The 17,431-nt window shown below is 40.7% G+C and overlaps 1 protein-coding gene across 3 annotated transcripts in view; it reads left to right on the forward strand.

Annotated features, from left to right (window-relative positions):
• The window catches only part of LOC111582199 (trinucleotide repeat-containing gene 6C protein-like), a 57,058-nt gene that overhangs the window by 12,518 nt on the left and 27,109 nt on the right, over positions 1-17,431 (forward strand). For 2 of the 3 annotated variants that reach the window (XM_055010292.1, XM_023290779.3), the window contains exons 2-4: positions 309-409; positions 803-824; positions 11,894-12,301. In XM_055010292.1, coding sequence (XP_054866267.1) covers positions 347-409; positions 803-824; positions 11,894-12,301 — 493 coding nt within the window. In that variant the 5' untranslated portion in view covers positions 309-346. The remainder of the gene's footprint in view (positions 1-308; positions 410-802; positions 825-11,893; positions 12,302-17,431) is intronic. The other variant, XM_055010293.1, reaches the window with a different exon arrangement.

A 17,431-nucleotide genomic window follows, 5' to 3' on the forward strand; every position in this document is an offset into this window, starting at 1 on the left:
GGCACACCTTCTTATCTATGTTAATCTGAAAGTTATTTTAGATTCTTCTAGATATTGTCTTGACTGACACAGTTCCTCACATGTCAATCTCTTTAGTCCTTGATCTAAAAAGTCCATGGTTTAACATTTCAAGAAAAGCTCAATTTAATGTATGTTTCCTAGATGTTGTATTTCATTTAATTCCAAAAATTTAATGTTAATTTAATATTAACAATGAAGTATTGAAGGACATTGGAGGAATTTGAGCTAAAGCCTAGCTTTTCTCCTTCATGTTTCACTCAGTATCCTTTCTTATCCTTGTCTGACAGCTGATAAAAGCTAGCAACAGAAGAAAGAGAACCATTTGATGGAAGAAAAGAAAAAGAAAAAACAAGAAGAAAAGACCAAGAAGGACGTCGCGCAGAAAAAGGTGAATATGAAATTGCATATCCTCACGCCCACACACACACTTTTTATTAACTTATTATTATTATTAAAGAAGCTGTATGCAAGAACTTGCTTCAGTTTGCATGTGTGCATGTATGTGGCTATACAGTTAGTGCTTCATTCTTCTCTTTTGTTTACAAATCTATTTAAGTTTGAATAAGAAAATAAATAAAACAAGTAGTTTTTAAAAAAATATAAACAGCACCTTTCCAGTATACAAACAACTGACTTCTTCTGTTCAATGCAGCTTCACATCACCAGTTAATACTAGTCTTTTTACAGTTGAACATAACACAATGTTTTGTCATAATACTTTAGTTTCATTTATGTTTTGAATTATTAGTAACTGTCATCCTTTCTGTATTCTCCTCTGCAGGCTGCTGATCAGAAACCCAAAGGTGAGTGATCAAAGACTCTACACCCTCTCATCGAACTCATTTTCTAAACCACATTCCAGCCACACATGTATATTAATCAGCTCTGATTAACACACATTAACTGAAAATGGCAAGCACTCATTATTCATGCGTTATACATACATAGTATTAGCATTCTTGTAAACAGATGGACACACAGATTTTGCAGATGCATGCACAATTCAACCGTTCAACTCTGTTTCTCACTCATGCACGCACAAACACACGCACACACACATCAGAGCAAATACAGTGGAGTGTAATGCAGAGTGACGCTCAGTACACCCGCAGCATCAGGCAGTGAAGCGTGAGGGCACCCAGACAGCTCACCGAGTGTGGTTCTGGGTAACAGAGATGGGGGTGGGGGCATGGGATAAAGAAAGACAGGAGAGGATGAGTAGAATAAAAGAAGGGAATGGAGTTCAGCTGAAATGCAGAGGCGGAAAGAACAGTGTCCTCATATGCCCTTTGTGCTCTCTTAAGATGCTAAAATAGACTTTTTTCCATATATTGCAACAAAATTAGCTATAGTTTTGTATTGAAATGAAAACCAAGCTTCCAGTGTTGCTTCTGCTGCATTTAGTTGTTTCAGTGACAGGCTTGTGCTTTATATTCATTTATTATGGGAATTGTTGAAGTAAGAAATATATTGCACCTGTCCGGTCACTTGATTTGTGTCCCTTTGGTTTACAAATATGTTCAGATGCCAGAGTTATGTTTAATATTGGCGATTTGCCGCAGGATTTCAGGGGTTAACATAATACACAATGCATTCAGGTCAGTTCTAATGGAACAAATGCACAATAGTATGTATGCACGCACATTTTTTCCTCCTTCAAAATAAGGAAAAGGGTGTGTCTCGACTGTATATTTAAAAGAATGAATAATGATGTGAGTGAGTGAGCTGGGTCCTAAGCATATATACAGCATTGTTTCTCTGTCACTGGTAGTTTCCTCTTCATGTCTGCTTTTAGACCTGCATTTCTATGCTTCTTGGATGATGCTAATTATCAAGCAGATCCTCCTGCTTTGCTGTCACCTAGCAACAACGTGGCGTGATTCCTGAAATTACACATGTATAAGTTGCAATTAATTTACAACACTTTTAAATAAGTAAATTTTTGTAATTGCATAATCAGGTTTGGGAGAAGACGGCACAGAATTAGAGGGAGGTGTCTGCCTTTGAATCTTCCTACTGTGTCTGTTAGTGTCTGCCGTGTGTGAGCAGCAGCTTGGCCATCTGGGTGTAACTGTGGGGCTTTAACAAAGGTCACTACAGCTTGCCTTGGACTCTGACCTGCCTATTTAATTACTCTCCCTGTGTTTCTCTGCACTGTCTGTTAGCTTGGCCTATTAACCAAGTTTCAAAGCATTGCACAAAACTGAAGGCTTCTGAATTGAATAAGCATTTAATGACACTGTTGTTGCACTTGAGTAATGAGATGGAAATATTTCTCTGAGAGTAAAAAAATTTTCAGACTTTGCCAGGCTTAGAATGCAATACAAAAGTAGCTTGTCACAAATGCAAACAATGAATAGTAGGAGAGAATAAGCAGAATTCATGGCGAACAGCGCCTTTTTTCTACCATTATTTACACAGGGCTGATTTGCTGAGCTCTTTTTCAGTCATGTCCAAATCACACCCACATATGGTTTACCGTAGACTGCCTTTTACAACCACAGTTATCTCTTGGCCACTGAAGATCTTTGCTTGAGTAGTTGAGGTCTAAATGCCTTGCACAATGATATGATGATGTGATGATAATGAGGCAGGCATTACGAACACATATTCGTAATTACAGATCAGCCAAAATTTCAATCAGTGACACAATTTTGTTGTTTTGGTTATGAAATGTGACTGTAGTCATTTTTAAATGAAACTCAACAATTTTATGTTAAGTTATATACATGAGCAGACCCTTGTTATCTTCCCAATTGATGCTCTACAGACAATGTTGCAGCCTTTTTTACTGTATTGCTCGTTTTAGGGGCCCTTGTACTTTTTGGTTCTAAAGTTCTGGCAATACACAGAAAGCATATGAAGCTAATATTCAAAGATTCGTTGTTATATTTCAAATCCAGTGTGGCAGGTCAGACGTATATTGTGTAACTTCTATCACAACTCTACTACTTTCTTGCTTTATACTATGTTATGTTGGGCATATGAAGCATTACTGGCCTGAGCAGCAGTTCAAATGTCAAATGAGGCGAGTCAAGGAGGAAATATTAAGAACTCTATTTGGGAGAGAGGCCCAGGAACAGGTTCACAGCAAAGAAGGAAAGGGTGGAATTTGGAAGAAAGAGGAAGTGTAACAAGCTGTTTTGGGCCAGATAAAAGCAAAAATGAAGGAAGGAAAGAAAGAAGAAAGTAATGAAGCAGTGAGAACTATAGACGAGTGCAAAAAATGACCGTCAAGAGTCAATGACGACACTAATATAGAAGAGGACTAATGACATGGACATTTATTTTATGGTTTGTTTAATGAGAGATGGAGAGGGAAAGGGACGTGGAATGAGAAACTGATTGTGTGTATGTAGTGGGTACTCATGCAGACAGAAAGATAAAGAAAGTAGGGGGAAAAGGGCCTGTTTGAAGACTAATCGTTCAGCGAGCCATCAGGATTTCTGTGAGTTTGCTCATAACCTCCCATCTACAATATATTTTAAAAGTAAGGTGGCATCAACTGGAATGAGATGGGTTTTCATGCGTGACACTAAATAATAGAGGTTTGTGTATATGCAGGAAGGGAGAAAATCAGTATGCGGTAGTGATTTGTGTCTTTCCATCCATATCAGTGCATTTGGCCTTCTTTATACACTTTCAGAAATTCATAGTCACATACACGTAGACACCACCTCCCCCATCCTCAGTCTTTTTCTGCTTTCCTCTCTGCAGGCCTCCTTGGTCCTAGGGATTTCAATTTGTTTGCAGTAATCGATCTCAGGCTGGCGCGTTCATATGTATGAAAATGAGATAAAGCTTTGGCGCACTGGAATTAACTTCTCTGCCCCCTATTAGGCATGGAGCTTCACTGAATGCAGGGTTCCAGGAGGCAGTGTCCCATTGCCCCAGCCCACCTCCCCCACACATACAGGCTGGACCTCTAAAGCAGTATCCTCCCACTCTCCCTCCTGGTCCCCATTACCTCAGAGGGTTGCTGATTATTCACCTCCCAGTGCACATGCAGCTTCATCACAATCTCAGCCTCCACTGCAATCAGCATCAGCCAGTTTGACTGCTACATATACCCACCAACCTTGACAAAAACATACATGTGCCAAGATGCACACACAGGAGTGTATATAGTATATGGATTTGTCAGGCTGTGGATGTGGGCTCCTAGATGCCCATAGTCATTACAACACTCCTCCCTACAGTGAGTTAAAGCTTGTCAGTGTATTGGCAATGACTGAAGTAAATGCTCGCATTGTGAAACTGCAAAACAGGCAAGACAATCATGTTCTAGCCATGGTGGCTTTTACCATGTATATACACAAGCACATGCTGGAATATTGTCAAAGTTACAAGAAAACATGGCTCAAGCATGAAGTTAAACAAATGCAATTTAGAATACAGGTGGGGACATGCAGTCACAATAAAAAACACAATAACACCACAGTGTGTCGATTGCATTCCCGTGCCCCGATAATCAGAAAATCTGCAATCTCCGTTTTTGCTGCTTGTGTACTTTTAACTGCTTAAAGGTTCAAGAAGTAATGTAATGTTTGTCATAACCCCATCCCTCACTTTCCTCCTTACCCATGCTGTTGCTTCCAACTGTTTCATTTTGCCCTTTATATGCTCACGAATGCATCTGAAGAAATCCGTGTTTACATGGTGTCACCATGGTTATAATGGCATTATATTTTTCAAAGTGGCGAGAGACGCACATAAACACAAGTGTGTCCTATAATTCTGTACTGGATTAATTTGCAATTTCACATGCTATTAATTGCGTCTACACTTTAAAAATGGAATTTCATGAATTGCAATCTAATTAGAGGCTAATTTACTTTAGCACTCAGCCTGCTTTTTTTCTTCTGTTAACCACATTTCTAAACACTCAATGAATTAATAGTGAATAGCTTGTGAATTGCGTCCTGTGGATTTATGACTGCCAAGCATAATTGTTTTTCCTCTACCCCCTGTGCGCTCACCCTGCATGCATGTCAAGTGCTAGAGGAGCGTGAGGGATGGAGGGAAAGACCAGGGGCAGAGATAAAGGAAACAAGAGGGTCGCTCAAACTTAAACAATGCTTTCCTCTCTCTGGATTCATGTTGTATGATCACTCACAAGCTGCCGACAAGAGAGCCTATTCGGTGCTTCTCGTCCCTCCCCCATCATTCACTCCCCCACCTTCAGTGAACCGCTTCATGTCAAATATTGGGCAGATTAATAGGATGAAGTGCAGCTGATATGAATGACAGTTCAGCCTGGGCTTTAAGGGCAAGGCATTTGCATGTATGTATTTCTGTAAGGTTAAAGACTGCATATCTGCATTATTGGCTCCTGTCGACCATTGTCAAATGGCAGTTGGACCACAAAAAAGAGAAAAATTTGTTTGTCTAAATGACGTACTGTATTATTCTTCCATCTGGTATATATAGTGTAAGGCTAAAATGTAGTCATAAAAAAACAAAGCATGAGTATTTAAATTTGGATGTCCAAATGAGTGGTGCTCGAATTGCCATTGGGTTCCCTGGGCTCTGGTGACCGTAGGGCTCTGACTGTGGAAACATGCACCTCTTTTATGTGCCAGCTTTAAAAAGTTTAAGATACCTTGAATCATGCTATGTCGTTACCAAGTTCAGAAGGCTTGTACCCTCAGGCAGTTGTTGCCCTCAGGCACTGACCTCGGATAGAGGTGTTGTGTGATCTTGTTAAAGCTCTTTGCCCTGGGTGTGAGTTAACTGCTTTTAGGGTTAAGAAGCAAAGGCGGTTTCTTGGGACAACTCCATCGTAATCCTAACAGCAAGGGAGTTAAAGCTTCGTTCATGCACATGTACCGTGTTTTGGAGTGACAATAAAGCTTGTTGATCTTGAGCTGCACAGCCAAGACTTGAAAGAGAAACTTGTCATGGACAGAGGGTGGGGGCTCTAATTGGAGAGAGAGTGTGGAAGACGCGAAGTATGGGAAGGGGTCACAGAAGGCATTGGGGGTCACATGAGGCACATGGAGGTGCATTAGGCAACTGTCTGTCTCTATAGCAACAGCCCATTATGGGATGGGTGAGGGCTGAGAAATTTTGTGTGTAGTTTGTGTGTGTGTGTGTGTGTGTGTGTGTGTGTGTGTGTGTGTGTGTGTGTGTGTGTGTGTGTGTGTGTGTGTGTGTGTGTGTGTGTGTGTGTGTGTGTGTGTGTGTGTGTGTGTGTGCGTGTACTCGAGGGAGTTAAAATTTTTCTTTACTTATACTGACAGATGGGACCTTCCTTAGACACACCCACTTGACCACTTGATTGTATAAACAGACATATGCACATACATCCACCTTCTATGACTAAAGGCTCCTCTTAGTTACCATGGTTAAAAAAAACTGACTCATTTCTTTGTAGCTCCATTACCACTTGGCTCATTTTTACCACCTGGTTTTATAGATATTTAAAGTATTGCATAATATATTTAGATGTTAATTACAGTACCCAAAATCTTAAATGCCCTTTTATTTGTTTATTAGTAATGCTTTTTGTAAAAAATTGCATAACGGTGTAGAATTCAGTTCAATTCAATTTAGAATTTACAGGTAAATGAGAATAAATGGAGAATTGTGGTAACTGTAGATAAAGTATTGAGCAGTGTAATGAGTAAGTACTTCAATGGGAGGAAAGCTGTTATACTGATGTTAAAATGAATAAGGAACCCAGATCTGATCTCCAAAAAATTCTAGGACGTTAACAAGAGGTGTGTTACAGAAACTATATATAGATATATAGGTAACAATATTGTTTTTCATGTGCCTTACAGACAAGCCAATCTATTTACACCTCTGTCTACATGTTGATTTGATCCCACCTCCTGGACAAATTGAGTGGACCTTATTTCACTACTTTTACTATGGCATGGACATGCTTTTTCCTTTACCTTGTTTTCATAGGCTATGAGAAAATATCGACACACAGTTGTACTCCTGTATAAAGCCATTCGAAGCAGCTTGTACAGAATTGTTGAATACAGATGTAACCCATTTTTAAATACAGTGGATTTTTTTTTTACCTTCTCTACTTCTTTGCTTTTATTGGATTAAGACATGCACCATTGTGTAGGGCGTATAAGCCTGTGTGTTGTGTCCATCCCTCCCCCCACTCTATAAACATGGCTGCATAATAAAGTGGTTCTGCAGACAATAGAAGAGATGTGGGAACCTACACTGCCAGGCACTAGGCAGGGAACCAGTCAGTTCTTCACAGTAACATATACCCTACCTCCTGGCCAGTTGTGCTTTGTTTTTGTATTTTCAGTTCTATATCTGATTTCTTAATGTATTCTATTTGCCTTGGCGTTCTTTTTTTTTATCACTCAATTTCCTTATTCTTTGTCTGTGTAATTAACCACTTAGTGTTAAGAACAGCTATAATTAAAACTTTGGTGTAAGGTTGCTGAAAGGGCTTCAGCTGGAGGGTGTCATGTAATTTATAGTGCACTTGATACAGATGCTTGCTTAATTTGCTCTCATTTTCAGGTCCAGTTAGATGTACTAAGGCCAGCACCACATAAAAGCCAGAATTTGGTTTTCACAATGCAAGCGTCTTATTCATTCCTGAAGTCTATATAGTAAAATGCAGTTACCAAAAGTGTAATCAGAAAGATACCCATGTGTAAGGTTTTTGGATGGATACCTCATAGGAATCAGTTGCGCCCCCCCACCCCCCACCCCCCACCCACCCACCCACCCACCACCACCATCACCACCACCATCACCACCACCATCACCACCATCACCACCATCACCACCACCACCAAATATTAAATAATTAGGTAAAACCACTGACATCTATTTACAATCATCATCAGGACAAGGTTTCTGCTTGACCAAACAAGTTCACCTAAGTGCTCACTATCTGTGGATTTCTTGAAAACATATGTGAGTGGATATTTGTATAATATATTTTATATTGCAAGTTGTGAGCTACACAGTTGTTAAAACAAACCAAACCTACAGAAGGACTTAGTAAGCAAAAAATAAATATGTATTTCTGCAAATCTGCTAGTTACTCAGATGAGTTCAAATGCAAGGACATGCAACATCACAAATTTACCATGGATTTCATCGCCTTTTACTAGTATTCAGTGTTACGAGCACATTCTTCACTTTCCTCCTTTAATCTTTTATAGACACACTTTCATCTGAGGGATTTCCCCACTTTTCTCCAATTTTTTCCTGGGTAGTCTTTTCCTGTGAACTCCACCCCCACATCTTCAAAACCACTTACCCATCCATCACGGATTAAGGATCTCTCCCCTCAAAATGAAAGACGCGTCTCATTAAATGTATTTATGTTTATACAGGGTCGAGGGGAGCGATGTTTCTCACACATGCTGTTTTTTTTTTTTTTTTTACCGTTTACACATTCAGACTGCAATTCTTGCTGTCTCATTCTTGTGTGTCTGCGCCGACACACTCATTACCTTGCTCTCAGGAGAACATTAATTCTAATTTTCAGTTCTGATACTTGTTAAATACAGATTATACCAAAGATGGTTACACATTACCCTGCTGGAGAGTGTTATAGCTACACTTTTTTTTTTTTAAAACATATAAATTTGTTTTAGCTTCATTGCGAGCAGGTTATGACAGTGTGGCTTGAATGTTGTAGAGAAGTTTCTGTAGAATGTTGTTGCTTGTATAGAGGAAGTCAGATGAGATCATCTACAGTATAAGGGTGTAGCAGCATAGATACATCTTTGTTGCTACCACACAAACAGAACCTCTGTGAAGCATGCTTGAGCTGAGGGAATTGTGTGGCTGTGCCCATCTTCATCTGCTTACCTTTCAAACTGGCAGCAGTAATCAGCTGTCAGCAGATTAACACCTATATCGGTCTTATTGGTCAAATTGTCACAGCAACAAAGGCATCCCAGGGGTTCACGGTGTTCCTTTAGTACATTTGTGTGTCTGATTGCAAAGGTTTAGCAAGTGATATGTATAACAGGAAAGAAAAGGAACTGTGATTTATTATTCTTATTATTTAATGAATGCCAAAATGTCTTTATCTTCAAATTAGGTAACCTGCTAAATGTTTTCTGTGGTTCCTTTTCTGCTTGTACATTTAACCACATCAAAACAGTTCCTAAATCCAGCCATCTTTCAACTTTGTCTTTCTTAACTAGTTAAGACATGGTCATAATAATTGTAATTTAGTTTTAAAATGCATTGCCTTTCTTTGGTCTTAATTTGGTTCTTTTAACAACCAGTGTAAGCTTATAACCTGAGTTAAAGAACAGAATGTTTCCTGTCGTCTGTCTTCTGTTTGAGCAGTGATCACTATCCAATACAACAAACTGCATCTTGGTAGCCACTGAGACATCGGAAAATACTAGTCCAATCCCTTGTGGTGGCAGAAACAGGAGAACTGGAGTACCATAACCAAAACTATAATTATGTGTAAACCTCTTTCTTTAAAAGGTTACTGGGTTCCTAAAAAAACACTGTCACTGCAGTCTTTAGTAACACCAGCAGAAGGAAAGAAAATGAAATCGAAGGGGGGGAAAATGTGTACTCAATAGAAACACTGGGTTTTAGTTAGGAGAGAGGGATGAAAGAAATGGAAAAGAAAGTATAGAAATAGATTGGATGCAAGGGACAGATTTGGAGTGATGAGATAGAGGAGTGGAAATAAGACAAGGGCAAGGAGACAGAAACAAGACAGGGGAAAAACAGACAGAAAGACAAGACATGAGGAATCAAAATGGATAAAGGCCCAGAGGGAAAATAAAATGGTGAGCAGAGAAAGACAGGCAGATTGAGGGGGGAAAAAAGACAGGGAAATACAGAGAAAGGGAGCTCTGGGGTTATGGAGCAACCTGCTGATGAAAAGATGGGGGGTAAACGGGTCAAAACGGTGGGTAGGACAGGCAGAAAAGGGGGCAGGGCGGCATGTATTCACCGTCTTGCAGTGTGATTGGCTTGAGACAGCGTCAGGCGGGCTGAGCTGAATTTAATCAGAGATGTGCGTCACCAGCTGCAATTCCAAGCCAACAGTCAGGCAGCTTCTGCTGGAGGGGGGCAGGCTCTTTTTCTCTTTCTGCATTTGACTAAAATCTCATTGGTATAAAACATTTTTATGTTGTCTATAAACATGTGCTTGTGCCCGGGTAGAAGTGTGTGTGTGTCTGTGAAGGACACCAATAGAAGAGAGAAGAAAAGAAACCTATGATATATTGGCCTCAAGTACTTAGAGATCGGTAGTTTTCTCCATTGGAAGTGGTTGCATTTTGAATTTGTCGTTGTTACTGCAAATAAGAATTTCCTGCCTATTGTTGCTATTTCTGTGTATCAGCAGGTAGTACACCCTCTGCTTTTAGCTGTGCTTTTAGACCAACTCTTGGCAGGGACAGTAAATACCTCTGTGGTCTGAATTTATTTTAACCTCCAGTGTGGTAGTGTTGACCTGTGTGTGCATGTCACTGTGTGGTTAATTGCTAGCACTGCAGTACAGCACTGCTGTAAGAATAGTTCACAGTTTCTCACTGGAGAGATTGAAGCTTTAATTAACAAATTATTTTATCCCATTTATTTCTCACTTTTAAAAAGCACCCTCCCCCTCCCACCTTCGTCTGCACATACAAAAGCTGTGTCTTTCTCTGTCCCTCTCCCACTCTTTTGAGTGAAAGCAGTCTCAGTTGTTGTATAGAAGTGCCAGTTATCTATCTAGGGACTATAGAAAACAACATCATCAACTATTTATCATCCATTTACCCATAGACCTAGAAACTGTAATTCACAGCAACTCCTGAGTCACTTGCTATTCGCTGTAGGTAAGAAGGCAGCTTTTTCTCTGCAGTAGGGAACTCAGGTGAACCAATGCCACACTAGAAATACTTCACTTTCCTTCTCCATTCAAAGTCATCTGTGCATACAGCCACAGACTCATACTAACATCCTCCTCAGCTCCCACAAGAAAAATTATTAAGCATTTAGGCCAGGCAATTTTTTTTTAGTTCGGTCTTGCAGCACCCTAGAGAGAAAACTTAAGCAAAGCCAATCTGTTTGGTTGCTAGCTATCCAGGTCCTGCTAATAATAACACCTTTCAGGCTAACACTCAATTAGATGGCTGGCTGGTCCCTGTAACCACAGGGAAAGGGTCAGGCTGAGGCCAGACCAGCAGGGAAAGAGGTGTGTGTTTTTGTGTGTATGTGTGGGAAGAAAGAGCAGGAGAAGAGAGCGTAATGAGGAGGAAAGAAAGTGTCTTTGTGTTTATGTGTTGGTATTCAGCCAGCAGAAAAAATATGACCTTTTCATAGAGTACGTCTGGGCCAGAAACATATGTTCAAGAACAGATTGCATGAGGCTGTTAGCTTAAAGTGATAGTACATGCAAAGAGTGCAGATAGAAATATATGCAGTTTAATCTCCCAATACCTGTGGAGTACCATACATAAAATGCAATACACAAAATTAAATTTACAGAGATTGCATTAACATGTGTTGCATGTAAAACATGTCTGCCTCTCATTCACTAAGGATCTTCCTCATAAGACTTAGTATCATTAATTGTACTTATGATCCATCACAAACTGCTATGACTTGATAAAATGGCAATTTTGTGTGCTGCTGTCACATGTGCTGTACATACAGTAACACTGCAAAGCACAATTTGAGGGAACCTTGCTATTTTTAAAGGTGACTGACATTTGGACATCAGAACTTCCTTGAAAAAAAATGCAGCTAATATTTATTTCACCCTGTGTTCAATGTTAGCACTACCCAGGCAAATATAACTTCTGTTATACAAAAGACTAATAGTGAGTTAACCCTTACATTAATACCTTGCTACCTGCATGTGTCTTTCTGTGTGTGAATGCTTGTGTGCCCGTGTATTGTATCTATCCAGTGCCAGAGCCTGCTCCCATTAAGCCCAGTCCCGGCACATCCCACCACCTCCACCCCGCCAGCCCCACGCTGCCCCTCTCCTCCTCCTCGTCCTCTTCTGGCAATGGCAAGCGCGCTTCCTGCAGTAGCCAGCTCCTGACTCAGACTCCCCCTCAGCAGCAGTGCCAGTTGTCCTCTGCCAGTGCTCGCTACCCGCCCAGAGAGGTGCCCCCACGCTTCCGTCAGCAGGAGCACAAACAGCTACTGAAGAGAGGCCAGCCACTGCCTGCAGGAGCCCTCAGCGCTCTCACTCTCTCCTCCTCCTCTTCCTCCTCCTCTTCACCCTCATCATCTTACTCTTCCTCTTCTACAAGTACCAGCAGCACTACCCCAAACTCTGCCACGTCTACTGTGGGCAACCACCACTCAGGTTTGTGTCAGAATAGTACAAACATTGCCCCGAAATGTGTGTCTGATTTTATTTTATTCTTTCTATCGGTGGTTGCTGGGTGCAGATTATGATCTTAAAACATTATTCAGCTTGATTTTTTTTGCCTCTTTTGTACACATTGCCTCTATTTTCTGCATTTTTCAGTGAGATTTTACTTTGTAAATGTATAGATGATGGATAGATAGATAAATACACAGACATATGTTTTTTTTTTATTATCCTACTTCCACTTCATCCTTTAGCTTCATTTCAGTATTCAGTTTCCCTCACAGTTTTATGCAAAGTAGCATTGACAGATTTGCTGCATTGTGGGCACAATAAATTATAATGATTATAATTGTAGTTTAATAGCAGAGCCTTTCATCCTGTCAGCAAAAAATAATGACAAGATGCAGCACTTAAATTATGTGGGCAGGTTGACCAAATTAAAACCTAAGAATGAAGTCTCAAAAGTTTTTAGTTGACTGTTATCTTTGCTTTTGCCTTTCCCTTTCATGGGCATTCTGAAAGAATTTAAGCTGTGCTTTCTGAGCAAATCTTTATTCTGGTGCTTGTAACACTGGCAATAGTTCCATTTTGTGTCAGAAACCAAAGAAAATCTTGTTTAGATGTCGTAGTCTAAGTGAGAAGAACATGGTTCAATTATTTTAGCCTCTGTTTGGTCATTTTTGTCAACTCACATTAACCTGTACACGCTCAGACCTCTTTAGCCAGCGGTAGGTTTTTAATGAATTCTTTGTTAGCCCTAAGCTCTACTACTGAACCTGTCTTAAGGGGCTCATTGTGCAGTGGGTTGTGTGTATTTGTATGCAAGTAATGTGTTCCTAAACAATGGCCATGAGTTATTTATATCATTATTGTCTGTTTTGAGGCATTGCTGTTTTTCTTGTAATGTTCACACTCATGATTTTAAATTTTTTTGTTCCGCCCTGAACATATCCTTGGATACCTATCAGAAGGGTTGTTTTGTTGGTACTTCACTGCCTCCGACATAACAGAGTGTAGCTTTTAAGACATAGATATGAAGATACTTTTGTAGCACTCCATGCAGTGCTTTCATGGTTAGGCCTTTGTTGAGCCTAATGGTGTTGAAATGAGCAAGAGTTTGCAAGAACATCGGGCACTCTGTAAATAAATCAGCTGTGGTGCATGGCTAGCTGTTTAGAAAAACTACAACCCTCTGGGTTACGGAGGAAACTGACCTTTGCATGCTGCTGTTCTTGTTCACATTTCTATGGCACCAGTCACAGCATCAAGCAAAAGCTAACAAAGTTTTAGGGGATTATTTATGTGTTTCTGGATGGTTAACTATTTAATGAAAATTGCATTTTACTAACAGTATTTAAACATTGAGAATTTAGGCTGATCTAATCAATCCTTATTTTCTGTTACTGGCTCAGAGACTGAAAATTCCTATTTCAGTTTATAATAACATAACAGTATTTCCCCTATGTGCTCAGCTGTTTAGTGCAAGGTTTCCTCAGCTGTAGACCAGGATCTAAATTTGGCTGCAGGCTTAACTCACTGAAGAGAAGCAATATGTCTAAGCCTTTAGATTTGAAGAAATATGTTCCTTTGGGCTCCACACTAGTTAAGATGCTCTGGTTGAGTGTATTAACCTATAATGTCCTTATTATTGTCGTAGTTGAGCACTTGTTGTCCTTGTTGGCCTTTTACCTATCTGGTTTTCCCAGGGGTCTATGAGTACAACACAGCCTGTGGCAGAGTTGCCATTGGCTAGGTTTCCAACTCCTTTCCAGCATTGTTGTTGTCCCGAGGGCCTCCAATCCACAGCCTGTTCTTTTTTGTCTGCTCAGCTAATAGCCTCAAGCCAGAGGCCCTGCTGTTGCAATGATTCTGGCATACATAATTTAGAGAGTGGGCATTGCAGCTAAATTCACTGCTCTGCAGCTTAAACTTGAGTCTCCTCCTTTATTCTTAACATTACATTTTTGTAGTCAATAGCATGAAAAATGAACTTGCTTTAATTAATTAATTTATGTTAGTTGATTGTGTATTTACCAGTTCATTTGCAACTCTGAGTTTCAACCTTTCAGAGTAATTGTCAAGTCAAGATCTAGGTACACCACTCATCACATCATAGATCAGAAGTTATGCCTTCTCCTCATCTGAATGGCTTTATTTCTTTTTTGAAAGTCACAGTACCATGATATGTTCATATATCATGTACACAGCCTTCAAATATGGAGACAAAGTTTATTTTTTTGTGTAACTGCAAGTTTGGGATGAACTCTGTCTTGAGGACAGAGTTTTTGACCTTTAGTGAGGTTACTGAGGCCCTAAGGGATGTGGTGATGTGATGGTTCAGTTTTGTACTTGTGCACATGCAAACACAAACACATGCATATATGTAATGGCTGTGCAGCAGCGAGAACACACTGGTCTGACCTAGTTGCGTCCCCTCCGATATGCGTCTGCCTGGCAGGCCAGCTGGCTCAGAGTTTAAAGGGGAATGTATGCAAATATACACACACACACACTAGCAATCGCATACACATCAGTAAGCAGTACATCAGGTCTGGATGTCCTAAATGCACTTTTTGAGACTGTTTCCATTACTCTCTACAAGTCTTGTACACAGTGTGTACAAATTTGGCTTGGGGAAATCCTGTTGATTTTATTTATCAACTATATGAAATGTGTGCAAATTTGCAGAGTATAAAATTCCGGTATGCTACCACACACTACACCATCCCCAAAGTCTGAATGACGACCCACTCTAGACTGAAGAGCATTCAGACACCACACTCCCACATAACCTCTGCTCTCGCAACCCCATTTAATTGTCCCACCAGACAGAGACGCCCTGTTCCCTCTCAGTCCCTCTGTTGCAGCCACCATCCCCATCTCTCCAGCTGACTGGGGACCATTAAGTAGTCCAGAGCAGCCAGCAGCCGTTCAGACAGGCTCCCCAGTAGCAGGTGCTGGAATGGGGGTTTCTTAAGACTGTGGGAACTGCAGCCCAACAGCTGTTTGCTGGTCACCCAGACAGAACGCCTAGCCAGAAGGCACTCTGCTGGGTACTTGTAAAACACTTGGCCCTATCATTTGCCCCTCTTTGATTTGCAGGTAAAGTGGTTTGGATTATTTGCTACTTAAGTTAAAGGCTTCGTGTGGATATTGCTTTTAATGAACCAAGGTAGAGCATTTAAAATAATGGGGTTGTCTTTTTGAATAATCTTTAAAATGCTCAACAATTTTCTAATTTTAAAGCGTGTAATGTTCTTCAAGTACCATGCCATGAAAATGCAGATCTGTTTCTTGAAATGTAGCACAACTAAGATGTAAAAATAACTACCCCTTAGATCTTGGTTTTTTTGTGTGTTTTTAAAGTCATCAAATAATCACAGGATTACTTGGCCCTAATGAAGCCAGGGAGGTATAGATTGCCCCATGTGCTCAAGCTGTGACACACTCATATGCACACAAGTGAGAGAACCCCCTAGTGGCTTCATTAATCCAGCCTCTGTCAGGGAAACCAGAGGAGTCACTATGGTCTCGCTCTCCTATTTTCTCTCTTCTCTCTGCAGAGGTAAACAGACATGAATGATGAGCTTTTTAAACCCCCTGAGACCATTCCCTCAGTCTTTCTTTTTCTCCCAGCTTCCGGAAAAACAAGTACATGCCGTCCTTGATGTGAGTGGGCGTAAAGCTATCCTCAAAGAGAGATGGAGAGGGTCTATTTGGGGACAAAAGACTAATAAACGTCCTCTCCTGCTTTGATTCTGGTTTTATGTCATCCCACAGCTTGCACCAAGACGCTAGGCTTGGTCTGTGGCTCTGGGTCAAACTAAAGAAATCAGGTTGTTGCCACACTACCACTCTTAGTCTGTTCATGCTTTCTCTTTCACCATCTCCCTTTCTGTTCCCTTGCCAATGTATGCACCAACCCCTCCCCCCAGAATTTGCTCCATCTCTCCCTACCACCCTCTCCCTCTTTTCTTTCTGCCTTTATTTTATTTGAAGGGGAGGGGAGGCATTTAATTCTTGGCTAAATGCCCATTTCCATGATGGCAGCTAAGTCTCATTATCAGGAGTTCATTTCTTGCTTGTTTCTGCTTCAACTCTGGCAACTTGGCATCATACCGTCGTCACTGTATTGTTTCTGTTGTTTGGCACTTTTGTGTGACAAGCACTGCTGTTCTCATTAGGAATCTTTGTTATTGTTCAGTGGCAGCCAGTACTTGTATAGTCCTATGTAGTTCAGGTTTGCATCGCATGCGTGGACTTGCACATATGTGTACACAAAAAGGCAGTCTTGCTCCCTGTTGGAAGGACGAGGTGCCATAGAAGGCCCCTTTGTTTTTATTTTTGACCGTTTTCATTCACAGAGCGTAATCAGAGACTGCCCTCCTAATTGCAACCAGGATGAAAGCAGCAATGCATTACTGACACGATTGCAAATGGTGGATGAAAATAATTGTCCCCTCGTCTTTGTTTTTCATGTTCAGCTTGCTTTGATGCCCCTCCCTCAAATCAGTGATTTGCCAAAAATCAGCAAGACCTTCTTTTGGAATGTCTGGGAAGGCGGCTGAAAGGGGAACAATTGAGACATGCTGAGGTGAAAGGAAAAAGAGGCTGTTTGCATTAGTCCACACATGCATACATGTTAGTATTTACAGGGCTAGACACAATAGCATTAAAACCTGAACAGTGTAATGCAAGTCAGTAGTCCTGTGATAAATACTCCTTTTGTGGAGCTCATAATAGTCCCTTTTTGTTGAGGCTGATACCCACATTTGCTATTTACATAGCGAACAGTTATATAAATGTATTCACACAGCTTGTACCATTGGTCCAGGATACAGCCTAGTCTCCCAGTGGCCGCAGAGTATTGCTTTTGCAAAGATTTTGTGGTTACACCAAGTAGCTTGCCGCAGACAGAGGATGTCTGCTGTTTCCTATTCTTGCATGGATCTGTGCAAGCACTCTGAGAATGAAGCTAGTGCACCTCTCCTCAGGTATTTTTCCACTCTCCCTGACTGACCCCTTTTTTCTGCTGCAGGCAACACAGCCTCCTTTTCTGTCCTTTTTCATGTAGAAATCTGGTTCGTTCATAATTATGACAGGAGTGCTAAAAGATCGCTG

Source organism: Amphiprion ocellaris, chromosome 4, assembly GCF_022539595.1.
Source record: "Amphiprion ocellaris isolate individual 3 ecotype Okinawa chromosome 4, ASM2253959v1, whole genome shotgun sequence".
In the NCBI taxonomy this organism is placed as follows: Eukaryota; Metazoa; Chordata; class Actinopteri; family Pomacentridae; genus Amphiprion; species Amphiprion ocellaris.